The following is a 12,424-nucleotide window of genomic DNA, read 5'->3' as shown; positions in this document are numbered from 1 at the left end:
AAAAAGAAAGGAAAGGACTGAGTAATTGTGGGTGATTGGTGCACTGCACTGTACTATGTGCAAAACAACAAAAAAACTGTGATTTTGGGACTTCTGAGTCTACGTGTCTGTCTGTAGCCGGGCTGATCTTCCACAATATTGTTTTCAGAATTTGTTTGATCTGCCTATTAAGTTTACATATACTTTGCATTTCTTCTTCATACATTTGCGATTTGTAAGTTACTTTGAGTAAAGGAGATCCGAGTCTCCTCTCTAAAGCTTTGCCATGCCTGCTGGCAGCCATACATTAGTGCCTAGCTGCAGATTGCTGTTCACTCCTGATACCAGGGGTCTCATTTCATGGGGAAGGCACTATATAAGTGAAATGCATTATTTTATTATTTGCCCTTTATCATTGAAAGCAGATAACAAATTTGGCATACCTCTCCAAGAAGTAGCAGAGTTCAGGCTGCTGTGACTAGAGTTCAGGCTGGTGCTGCTGCTAAAGATGCCGATACCTGGAAAGAGAGTTGAAGGAGACAACGGATGAAGAGGATGAGAGCAGGAAGACGTAATATAGACAGCCATTTCTCCCATGCACTCTTTATATTGCCCTTGATTGGAAGACAGAAAGCAACAAGGTCACATGTAACTTCTTGTACTTTAGGCTTTTTTTTTTTTAATCATTGACCACACCGTGCAGAGTTTCTAGATCTTCCTTACTGTGCATGTTTTCGCTCTGTCTGTGTTTCCTGGGATTCTCTTTTCCATGTTGCATCCCAAAGATGTGCGTTACTTTTTGACTAATGACTCAGACTTGCTCTGGTGTGAGTAACGCTTGTGTCACATTAGATGACTTTTCAGTCACAGTCTTTATTTACACGATCCTAGCAACTCAGAAGCAGCCAGCAGCGCGCTCTTGTCAAGCTCATCGCCTAATGTGACATACCCAGTGACTCACGCCAACTAGTCTGTGACTCGCCAAGATAAAATCAAGCAGATTTAGTCTTTGTCTTTAGTCAGAGAGGTGGGCTCTGTGTCCATGAGCGCCGACAACCAATGAATGTACGTCTAGAAGTTCAATGCACAGAATGTAGCGACAAGGAATGAGGGACACACAGGTGTTTTAATCCTTGCAAACAGACGAGAGCCTTTTCTGTTTCGATATGTTTTCATGTGAAAATTATGCAGCATGTCGCTTTTTTAAAAAAAATACCCTGCACCTCCATGGTAAAGTGAATGACAGGCATAAACAGAAATTGATTTTGCCAGAACCTAGATGGCAGTATTCCTTGTTTTCCATCCAAAAACTTTAAACCCCCAAAAAACTCTTGAATGAGTTGCAAGTTGCAAAATCACCTGTGAAGCAAATTCTAGCGTCAGTTCCGTAAATCTGTATGTGAATTGAAACTCCGCTGTTTCGTTCATCACTGATCCTTGAGATCCTAAAATTGGACCTGCTGATTCAGTAGAGAGGAGGCACAGCGGTTAACCCTGCTGCTCACAGCTCCAGTGTCTCAGGTTCTAAGTGAACACTGCATGTCTCCTTGTGCCTGCCAGTGTGTGTTTTGCCCGAGTACCCCTGGTTTCCTATAAGTTAACTGGTGACTATCATTGACTCTGACATTCTTATGGATTGTGCTGCATCCTGGTTTGTTTCCTGCCTTGCAACTCTTAGCAATCCTGAGCTAAGTAAGTGGTTTAGAACATAAGAAATCTGACAAGCGAGAGGGAACCATTCAGTCCATCAGGCCTGTTTGCTTACCTAATATCTGAGCTGCCCAACCATCTCATCTAAATCCTTCTTAAACCCTTATGGCCTAAATTTATTTACAATTATATAAAAAAGAAATTATTTGTGTTTTTCCTGTCAAGCAGATGCTAAATTAAGTGGAGACTGTTAATGTGAATATAGCACACAAGCAAACAGTACGCTGGTACGTATTTTTATCTTAGCACAACTTACCTCAAATCTGGACAATTTCTCAAAATTAGCAGCCAGAATCCACGTGCACGGCCACGCCAACACTTCACTTCCATAGTTTCCACTACGACTGCTAGATGGCGTGACCAGTGCTTCCAATACAATCCTTGGAATGAATCGAATACACATCAACTGGCATTGGTGGGATAAGCGGTGTGAAGTGATTTCGCGACAATCGTCTACAAGGAGTCCCACAACTCTTTGAGAAAAGAAATGTTTCCCACCTTCAGTCCTAAACGCCTTTGCCCTTAATTTGCTGTTCTTGAGTAAACGATTCACCATTAAACTGAAAGAACAGTTTAGACGGGATTGATACACCTGTCATTGTTGTGTGCCTGCAAGGCTGGGCAGCAGGTTTGGGGATTAGTAAAAGTGTAAAAGACAAAATGAGCCCAATGGCACAGATTCTCAAATGAATTAGTGGAAAAGGTGCGTAACATAAAATAGGACTTCACAATGCTGACTTGTGGTCATAGGTAGGGTAACAGGTAAAAGTAGCATTTGAAAACAGTAATAATGAAGATGATCACCTGATGCTGGTTGGTTTGAGGCTGCGCCACCGGGTCTGGGAAGTGTGGCACGGCCTGGCTTGGGTTTCAAGGCTGGCTTGCTAGAGACCTTGTCTGTACTGGCCCAATTCCTGCGAGCGCTGGACCTTCTCAGACGACTCCCCATCTCAGGTAGCTTCTGAATGAACTTTTTCTCCACGTACTTGGATCGAATCCAGGAATCTTTGTCCTGCCTGTTCATAAACGGTATAGCACACATTGAGAGGCATGATATTACTGACACCCTTAGTCACAATTCTCTGGTGTTGTTTCACCCACACAGAAGATGGAGGCACCTCGTTGAGTGCACCCGGAAACTGACTGTCTTCAAGATGCCTTCATCTTTGCCTAAATGGGATGTGATTTCCAGACTTTATACATTTTTTTTTTCTGATTTCACATATTCTTCCTATTGGTTTTCTGGACTATTTCCCCCAAATCTGACCATGAAGATTTAAAATATTTCATTAGTTTGGTTATGAAATAAAAGTTTTGGCATGATAAAAAAAATTATTATTTATTTTGAATTTACCACAGCATCATTTTGTTTTGTCATGGGAACCACCAGTATGACCACTGTTCAATGGTCCGCAGAAAGCACATCAAGTGATAGAATCAGAGCAAAGGTGGTGATGCAGAGCATTCATTTCACATTTACATTCATTTGCTTAGCAGACGTTTTTATCCAAAACAACTTACAAAACAGGGGAGCATAATCAAGTAAACACAAGTCTGGGGGATTGCTTGGGATCAAGTGTTACACGACAAGGTTACCAAAATGATCACCGCATGTGGAGAGCTCAGAATAAAATACGAGTGAGTTACAACTGTTAGCTTACATAACCTAACAGAAAATATCAGAGAGAAATTCACCAAACTTGAGGGTCTTCAAACGCTTCTTAAAAATATTGAGGGATGGAGGTGGGCTGCTTGTTCCATTAGCTAGGAGCTACACATGAAGAGTCGGGACTGAGATTTGATACCACGCAGACCCCATTCATCAGCAGATTTGAGTGTTCAAGAAGGCAGCTTAGGACCTCATAATTGTCTCCATATATAAAAGTGCTGACTCGTTAACTACTCAGTAGACAAGCATCAAGGATATGAACTTAGTCAAACTTGGATGATTAATGTGTCCAATGCATGTACATATTACTTTCTGATCACGTTTTGGACTTGCATGTCTCATAGGCTTGACAACACTAATTTTTTGACCTTCTTCCTTTCATCATCTGACCCATCATTATTTTGTGCTGGTGACCTGCCATTTTCTATCTCTTGGCAGAACAAACTGAATTGATGTCCACTTGACCTTAGCTTTAGCACTTCTGTCTGTTCTGAAGCTGTGCACATGAAATATCTGCAATGGGAATTCTCTTGGAAAACTAGGAAAACAGAATGACTGAGAACAGCATGGTGGCACAGTGGGCAGACCTACCATGTCACCAGACTCTAGTTTGATTCTTGTGTGGACTGACAACAGCATGGTGGCACAGTAGGGCAGACCTACCATGTCACCAAACTCTAATTTGATTCTTGTGTGTGTGAAGTTTGAACATCCTTCCTGTGCAAGAAGGTTTTCTCCGGTGTCCTCGGTTATCCTGACAGACAATGAAGATGGGAGAGTTGGCAGAATGAACACTATCTGTTTGTGTACCCATGGGTGTGGGTATGTAGTTTAGGGAGAGGCCTGGGGTTTGCTTCTAAAGGATCAGTAATGTGCCCAGGGGTGTCTCTTTCCTTCGGCCTTTTGCTTCTAAAAAAAGAGTGCAGCTCTCCTCACTCTGATTAGAAAAAAGAAAATGGACAGACGGGTGACTGACTAGCTGGGGCCCAGTGACCCCTTGTGCTAAAATAGCAAGCTATGTAACTGAACTGGAGAGAAATGCATACTGGCTGTCTATCAAGTTACGCAGAGGTTGGGGTCTTTTTACTGTTGTCCCACTGGATTTTTGATGGGGGGGATGACATTTTCTACCATTTTGACTTAACATGAGAGGAGGATATTTTAAATATGATAGTAATCTGAACTGAAACATTTGGTATTCTCCATATTTACATCCCCATTAAGTTTTTTTTACTTTCCATTAATCTCTTGCCCTTTATTCTGAAAACAATGTATTTCAGTAAGTTCATAATGATATTGTTGGTGTTATTTTGTAGCTTTATAATCTTCAAGTTCCTTAGTGGCTTTGTGGAATCATTTTTATTTTTCTATAGCTGAGCTTCACATGTACTATACAAATGTCTTGTGTTTCTCACTCTGCCTCTAAGGGAGAGCCCAAAAACCCTATGAAGGAAGCTAATTTTGTCCGTTTGTACCCACAATCTCGTCCTTTCTGTCATTACTGCAAAGCTCATAATGATTTTTTAAGGGTAGGCACGTAGATTACCAGGTAAATGGAGAGCTTTGCCTTCTGGCTGAGCTCATTCTTTACCACTACAGACCCTTGTAGTGACCACATAACTGTTCTCGCCGACCTGAACCGTCAATTGATCTCACTATTCCTTTTACTGTCATTTGTGAACAAAACCCTGAGATATTTAAATTCCTCTTCTTGATGCAATAACTCACCTCTCACTCAGAGAGGACAACCCATTGAGGACCCTGCCCTCAGATTTGGAGGCGCTGATCCTCATCCCTGCCTCTTCACACTCAAACCATCCCAATATGTGCTAGAGTTCACGGCCTTATGATGCCAACAGGACAACGTCATCTGCAAAAAGCAGGCCACCAAAATGGACTCCCTCCACACTCCCCAAATGCACCTTGATATCCTGTCCATGAAAATCACAAAGAGGATACGAGACAAAGCACAGCCCACCATCTGACCCAGCGCATCACCAGGTGGTGATCTGTTGACAGCTCTACCCCTTTCCAGAACATAGGCCACAAATCTGACGCTACGATTATAAAATTGATCATAGACCTTTGGCCTGAGGTGTTCTGGTATCTGTTCTGGCTTTTGAACATGGTGTTTGTTATGGACAAACCATGCCTAGCACAGAAGTCCAATAACCAAACACCGCCTGGGTTTGGACCATACAGGCCAAAGAAGACAAAGAACGGAACTGACATCCTCAAATTAAAACCCAAGAAATACACACAAATACATGAATAAAAACAAGTTAATGTAACAGCAGTGCCCTATGAATAACAAAATGGTACTGGGAAAGTCGCGTATTATTTCTACTTTAAAGCTGCATCCTAGCTAAAAAGTAATGGCAGAAATGGATTCTGTGATTCAAAAAAATGTATAGTAGGGTATAGGTTTAACAAAAAAGGCTGTTTATGGAAAGACATCGTCATGGCTGGAGTTCACGTCTTATCCAGTGTCCATGTCTGGCATGTGCTGATATTTGTACTCTGATAGCTTTCTGTTTCTCAGTCGTTTCATAGATCTACCAGGGTGAATTGTTTCATTAGCTGCCAGACATTTTTTCTGATAAATATGAGTATAATAAATATGAACTACAATTCAATTCACAAGAATATAATGTAAAACTTAAATTAAATCACTTGCTGCCCTTTTATAGGGGTCACATCAAGGAATCAGCCTTCAAACAAAGACATAAATAAATGCCATACTGTACTGTACCTGATCAGCTTCCTGAAAGCTTTTTGAAACAAAAATGGAAAAAATGTCATTTTTAACATCTCACAAGTAATAAAGCAGAAGGCTGAAATGAAGTAGAGAAAACAACTTTTTTGAGAAGTAAGGTTAAGCATGACCCTAAAAGCATACACTTATCATTCTATCCATAGCGAACTTCAAGACTGGGATACGCTTATGGAGCACAAGCAAACTAAGGAACTTCCTCTGGAGGTCTTGCAGTGAGGCAAAGGCAGGAACTGAACTGGCAAACTTGGGTGTTTGAGCCTGGTACCCTTGCCACTGTGCCACTGTGCCTACATTTGGACTAGGATACTCTACGCTTTATCTTTCTGTACAGACCTATTCTGTCTAGCTGTTTTCCTTTATACAGTATGAGTAACATCATACATATTGTTGTGAAACATTATACTGTGTTTGCCTTTTAAATGGGTTAAAATATTTAACAAATAGGACTATGTGTCTGACTAAACCCAAACTGCATTATGGCCTGTCTTATTTCATTTAAAATACTCAACATGGAAACACAAACAATGCACCCATTATTTATGTACCATCCCTAAATGAGAAAATAAATACATTGTCCACTCAAAGGAGTTGCAATCCTATAATGACAGCTCATCATCTGTGAGTCATTTTCAGAGTGATGTTTCAAAGGCCTCACCTCGGACTTCCAGGGTGCGGCTTCTTTATGGTCATCTCGTCAATACGTGCTTCATAAATTCTGTTGATGGTGCTGTTTCCCAGTTCACACATGAGCTGTAACACAGACATGGGTTCAACTTAGTATACAAGGTGAATTACTGTGGTGGAAAAGGCCAGTGCTGTACAGCATCACGATGGGGCCTTCACCTTTATTTTGTACTCAGCATGTAAAGAGACCCAAAAATATGTTACCAGAAAATATGAACATAAAAATGTGGTCTTTTAATTGCAGATTTATTTATTCTGCAAATAACAACCACTCCTTTTAGATCAACAGATATGTAAGGCAATGTAAGACAGACAGATACAATATCTCACAAAAGTGAGTACACCCCTAAGTGAAAAATGTCCAAATTGTGCCTAAAGTGTCAATATTTTGCGTGGCCACCATTATTTTCCAGCATGGCCTTAACTCTCTTGGGCATGGAGTTCACTTGAGCTTCACAGGTTGCCACTGGAATCCTCTTTCACTCCTCCATGACGACATCATGGAGCAGGTGGATGTTGGAGACCTTGCGCTCCTCCACCTTCCGTTTGAGGATGCCCCACAGATGCTCAATAGGGTTTAAGTCTGGAGACATGCTTGATCAGTCCAGAACCTTTTACCCTCAGTTTCTTTAGGAAGGCAGTGGTCGTCTTGGAGGTGTGTTTGGGGTCGTTATCATGTTGGAATACTGCCCTGCGGCCCAGTTTCCGTAGGGAGGGGATCATGCTCTGCTTCAGTATGTCACAGTACATGTTGGCATTCATGGTTCCCTCAATGAACTGTAGCTCCCCAGTGCTGGCAGCACTCATGCAGCAACCAAAACATGACACTCCCACCACCATGCTTGACTGTAGGCAAGACACACTTGTCTTTGTACTCCTCACCTGGTTGCCGCCACACACACTTGACACCATCTGAACCAAATAAGTTTATCTTGGTCTCATCAGACCACAGGACATGGTTCCAGTAATTCATGTCCTTAGTCTGCTTGTCTTCAGCAAAGTGTTTGCAGGCTTTCTTGTGCATCATCTTTAGAAGAGGCTTCCTTCTGGGACGACAGCCATGCAGACCAATTTGATGCAGTGTGCAGCGTATGGTTTGAGCACTGACAGGCTGACCCCCCAGTCCTTCAGCCTCTGCAGCAATGCTGGCAGCACTCATACATCTATTTTCAAAAGACAACCTCTGGATATGACACTGAGCACGTGCACTCAACTTCTTTGGTCGACCATGCTGAGGCCTGTTCTGAGTGGGCCCTGTCCTATTAAACCGCTGTATGGTCTTGGCCACCGTGCTGCAGCTCAGTTTCAGGGTGTTGGCAATCATCTTATAGCTGAGGCCATCTTTATGTAGAGCAACAATTCTTTTTTTCAGATCCTCAGAGAGTTCTTTGTCATGAGGTGCCATGTTGAACTTCCAGTGACCAGTATGACATAACGATAACACCAAATTTAACAGACCTGCTCCCCATTCACACCTGAGGGCCTTGTAACACTGATAAGTTATTTTGAGGGGACAGCAAATTTACACTGTCATGTACACTGACTACTTTACATTGGATCAAAGTGTCATATCTTCAGTGTTGTCCCATGAAAAGACAGAATAAAATATTTACAAAAATGTGAGGGGTGTACTCACTTTGTGAGATACTGTAGATAGATAGATAGATAGATAGATAGATAGATAGATAGATAGATAGATAGATAGATAGATAGATAGATAGAAATGGCACTATAATAAATATATGGGGACATATACAGTATGAAGGAACTTAGATATAAAGGCACTATAGATAGATAGATAGATAGATAGATAGATAGATAGATAGATAGATAGATAGATAGATAGATAGATAGGAATGGCACTATAATAAATATATGGGGACATATACAGTATGAAGGAACTTAGATATAAAGGCACTATATGATAGATAGATAGATAGATAGATAGATAGATAGATAGATAGATAGATAGATAGATAGATAGATATGGCACTATAATAAATAAATGGAGACATATGAAGGATCTAAGATAGATAGATATGAGGCGGGACCCAAAAATTCCCAGAATCGGTCAATGGCACGGGATTAGGGTGAAGTTATCAACTGTGCCGCTAGGTATCACATGCCTTCAGTATTGTTAACCAGTCTGCCAGGTGGCACTGTGCTAACTTGATTGAGATGCGTATTTCTGGTAAGTCGCAGGTGACAAAAGCATGCCAGATCATCGAACATCAACACAATGATGATCCCATTTGTCAACATTAATAGACTTGTTAATAAAGAGATTCTCCATGAACAGCAGCATTAAAATGCACCACTAAGGACTCTACGATAAGCATTGGGAAAAGCATTTTGCATTCTGACAGCACACCTGCACACACCTCTGCACACCATGACAGCTTACCTGCACTCACTGCATATCAGTCAAAAACAACATGGTTGTTGCTTCATAACTAACCTAACAGGTGCCTCTTTGCGTTCTTGGTTTGAAGATTGGTGTTCATGAAGGAAGCCCTAGCTGGACCCTCACCAAGTCTGTTAGAGCTGTGAGGCAGCAATGGTAGCCACTGTGCCTCTACTAGGATGGGCGCCAGCTCCCAGTGACCCTGAACTAGTTAAGTGGGTTCAGAAATGGAGAGATGGATGGATGAACAGATGATGTCTCCTAGTTCCTCAATGGCTTTCACTTCTCTCTTTACAGCAGGCAAGTAACAAGGAGCAAACACGGGTGTGAACAGCAACTGGCATGCAGCAAATCAATACCAGATGCACTTATTGTTTATTATTCAAATAAAAGCTGTCAAAAGATTCCAAAAAAGCATAATAAACAAAGTGGAATATTGATGTCCACTATTCCTTAAACTCACCTTCATCAGTTCAGGCTCCCAGGAATCCAAGGTCAGTGAGCGAACTTTAGAGAAGTGCACTCCTAAGCTCCTGCAAAATTAGACACGGGAGTCACACAGCCATCTAAACATTAACAAGGCCTGCACTGCAGCAACACTTTATGTTATTCAAATTTAGAAAGGCACGACCTGGTATTCCATCCACGTTTGGCATTCTGCTGGGCTTTCCACGGCCCTGAACTGAAGGGATTTGAAATGGGCTGTGCGTGCAGGACACCTCTGGACCATCACACAACTGGAGAAATTCATGGAGCAGAGGGGAACATTTTGTCCCAGTCGATGTCAGAGACTGCTTGACATTTATAGGAAATGCCGACTTGAGGGGGCAATACCAGCTATTAGAGCCAAGGGGAGACTCACTTTTTCTAAAGATGGAAATGGCACATTTTTTCTATTTTTAATTGAATAATGTATTCCAATTTTCATTGTTATTCCAATTACATCACCTTTATCTACAGACACTGTTTAAATGAGGATCATCTTGATTTGTCCACATAGGTTAAAAAAACAAAAAAAACATTTCATAGGGTGTACTTACTTTTTCACGTGACTGTACACCCATACCAATTCTTCATATAACATCACTTGCACCTTTGTCCTTCTATTTTTGCTTTTACTCAAGTTGTCTTGTACTTCACTAACTTGGACTTTTGACGCGCCTTACCACACTTTCTATGGCCCACACTTTTGTTAGAATTGCATTTATGCTGCTGTGAGTTTCAAGTTGTTTTTTGATAAAAACATTCCCCATAAATGTCCAATACTCAATACTTTTGGTAATTCCAATGAGCACAGCTGGACAGTAGTAGTCAGCATCACACAATGCCGGCCTTCTCCTTCTTTCCTCTCTGCCCCATTTCTAATTGATCACAGCCATTTATTCAGATGGGAATAAAGACGTCCTGAAGCCCAGTTAGCCCAATGCAGGGTCACAGGAGGGTGAAGCTTAATTTGACAACACTGGGCACAAGGCAGAAACCAACAATGGACTGGGCGCCAGTCCTTCAAAGGTCCCACTCAAACACCTCCCCCCCCCAATTCAGAATGGCCTGTTGTCTTAACACACATATTAACATAAAACACACACGGGCACCGAGAGAGCACACAGACTCGGCTGGGCAGAGGATTCAAACCCAGGATGCAGGCTCTGTGAGGCGGACATGCTAAAAACTACTGTGCTACCCAAGCTAGCGATAATTAAAATTCAAAAATAAAATTTGAATCTGCCTGGTTTTTATAAAAGTCATCACAGCAAAACAAGGACACACACTGCATGGGAGATGCGACCATTTTACAGTTTTAACAAGCAAACTTCAATAAATTCTTTATTTAATTTGCCTGTTAGAATGAACCCCAGCAGAATGCCAACACCAGGCTAATAACTTACAGAGAAACCGGACCACCAGAGTGTCACCCGCCAGCTGGCTGTTACCTGTGTATTCCTGAACAGACGATGCACAGAGTGATGCCCAAGTTGATGCTGGCCCAGTCCGGGTTGGGTTCTCCACAGTCACAGCACTGAGCATTGCCAGGGATCCGTTGAACCTGCTCCAGTACCTTCTTGTCCACTCCCTCGCACCTCTGACCTGCAAGGTCCATTCCGCCTACGCTTCCTGCAGATGTTGAGGATGTGCGCTCCAGGCGCTAAGAGGGACAGACACAGTGCGTGATTAGCAAAGCATGCTGGTGGACTCAATGGAGAACAGAGTCGTGAAGGAGAGAGGCCATTAAGGGGAGGAGTTGTGTGTGTGTGTGTGTGTGTGTGTACCACCATATAATGGCAGGCAAAGATATTTGTGTGTTTATGTATTACTTATGAGAGCTGCACAAAGGAGACAGAAGAGTGGAAGTGGGACCCACAATACAGCGAAATGAATGGCAGCAAAATGTCTGTCCCCACATTTACGAAAAACCAAAATGACTGAAACCAAATTTAGAAATGTGCAGGTCCTATAAAAAGTATTCACCCCCCATCCTTAAAGTTTTTATCTTACTTTTATACAACATTGAATCGCAGTGGATTTAATTGGACTTTTATTGACATTGATCAACAGAAAAAAGACATTTAATGTCAAAGTGAAAACAGATCTATGCAATGTGGTCTACATTAATTCACTGGTCGACAAGCGTTTTGCTACTGGGATTCTTTCACCCGTACTTTAACAAATTTCACTTGCTGACTCCAAATCTGAAAACCGTTTTCGTCCAGCACGTCCCATTTTTTAGTTATGATGTTCCAGGTCTTGGACAACTAGGGTGACTGGACAGTAAAGGTGATGCGTTTCAATGTTTAAGAAATAAGTTTGGTCTTGAGAAAAGTAAAGCCAAAATTAAGGAAGGTGTTTCTGTTGGCCCTGAAATCCGTGAACTGATGCTTGACGATGAGTTCAAAAGGAAACTGAAGCCAACTGAATCAGCACCGTCATTCATGCAGGTTGTCCAGAATTTTCTTGACAGTCACAGAGCAGAGAATTATGCTGAGCTTGTGGAGAATATGCTGAAAGTATATTAGCTTACGGGAGCCAGAATGTCACTGAAGATACATTTTTTACATTCTCATCTTGACTTTTTTCTACCAAATCTAAGCGATGTTAGAGATGAGCATGGGGAAAGATTTCATCAAGATATAAAGGTGATGGAAAACCAATATTGGGGGAAAATGTACTCCGAACATGATGGGTGACTGCTGTTGGTTCTTGC

General features: G+C 41.8%; 1 protein-coding gene across 2 annotated transcripts in view; it reads right to left on the bottom strand.

Annotated features, from left to right (window-relative positions):
* Positions 1 to 12,424, bottom strand: part of acap1 (ArfGAP with coiled-coil, ankyrin repeat and PH domains 1) — a 205,037-nt gene that overhangs the window by 18,762 nt on the left and 173,851 nt on the right. For both annotated transcript variants that reach the window (XM_028798404.2, XM_028798403.2), the window contains exons 14-18: positions 11,157 to 11,368; positions 9,686 to 9,755; positions 6,790 to 6,884; positions 2,494 to 2,705; positions 423 to 497 (exon numbers count right to left, since the gene is read on the bottom strand). In XM_028798404.2, coding sequence (XP_028654237.2) covers positions 423 to 497; positions 2,494 to 2,705; positions 6,790 to 6,884; positions 9,686 to 9,755; positions 11,157 to 11,368 — 664 coding nt within the window. The remainder of the gene's footprint in view (positions 1 to 422; positions 498 to 2,493; positions 2,706 to 6,789; positions 6,885 to 9,685; positions 9,756 to 11,156; positions 11,369 to 12,424) is intronic.

Source organism: Erpetoichthys calabaricus, chromosome 3 (assembly GCF_900747795.2).
Source record: "Erpetoichthys calabaricus chromosome 3, fErpCal1.3, whole genome shotgun sequence".
Taxonomy (NCBI): Eukaryota; Metazoa; Chordata; class Cladistia; order Polypteriformes; family Polypteridae; genus Erpetoichthys; species Erpetoichthys calabaricus.
Note: the sequence above shows the minus strand (reverse complement) of the source record. Positions and strands in the feature narration are given on the sequence as shown.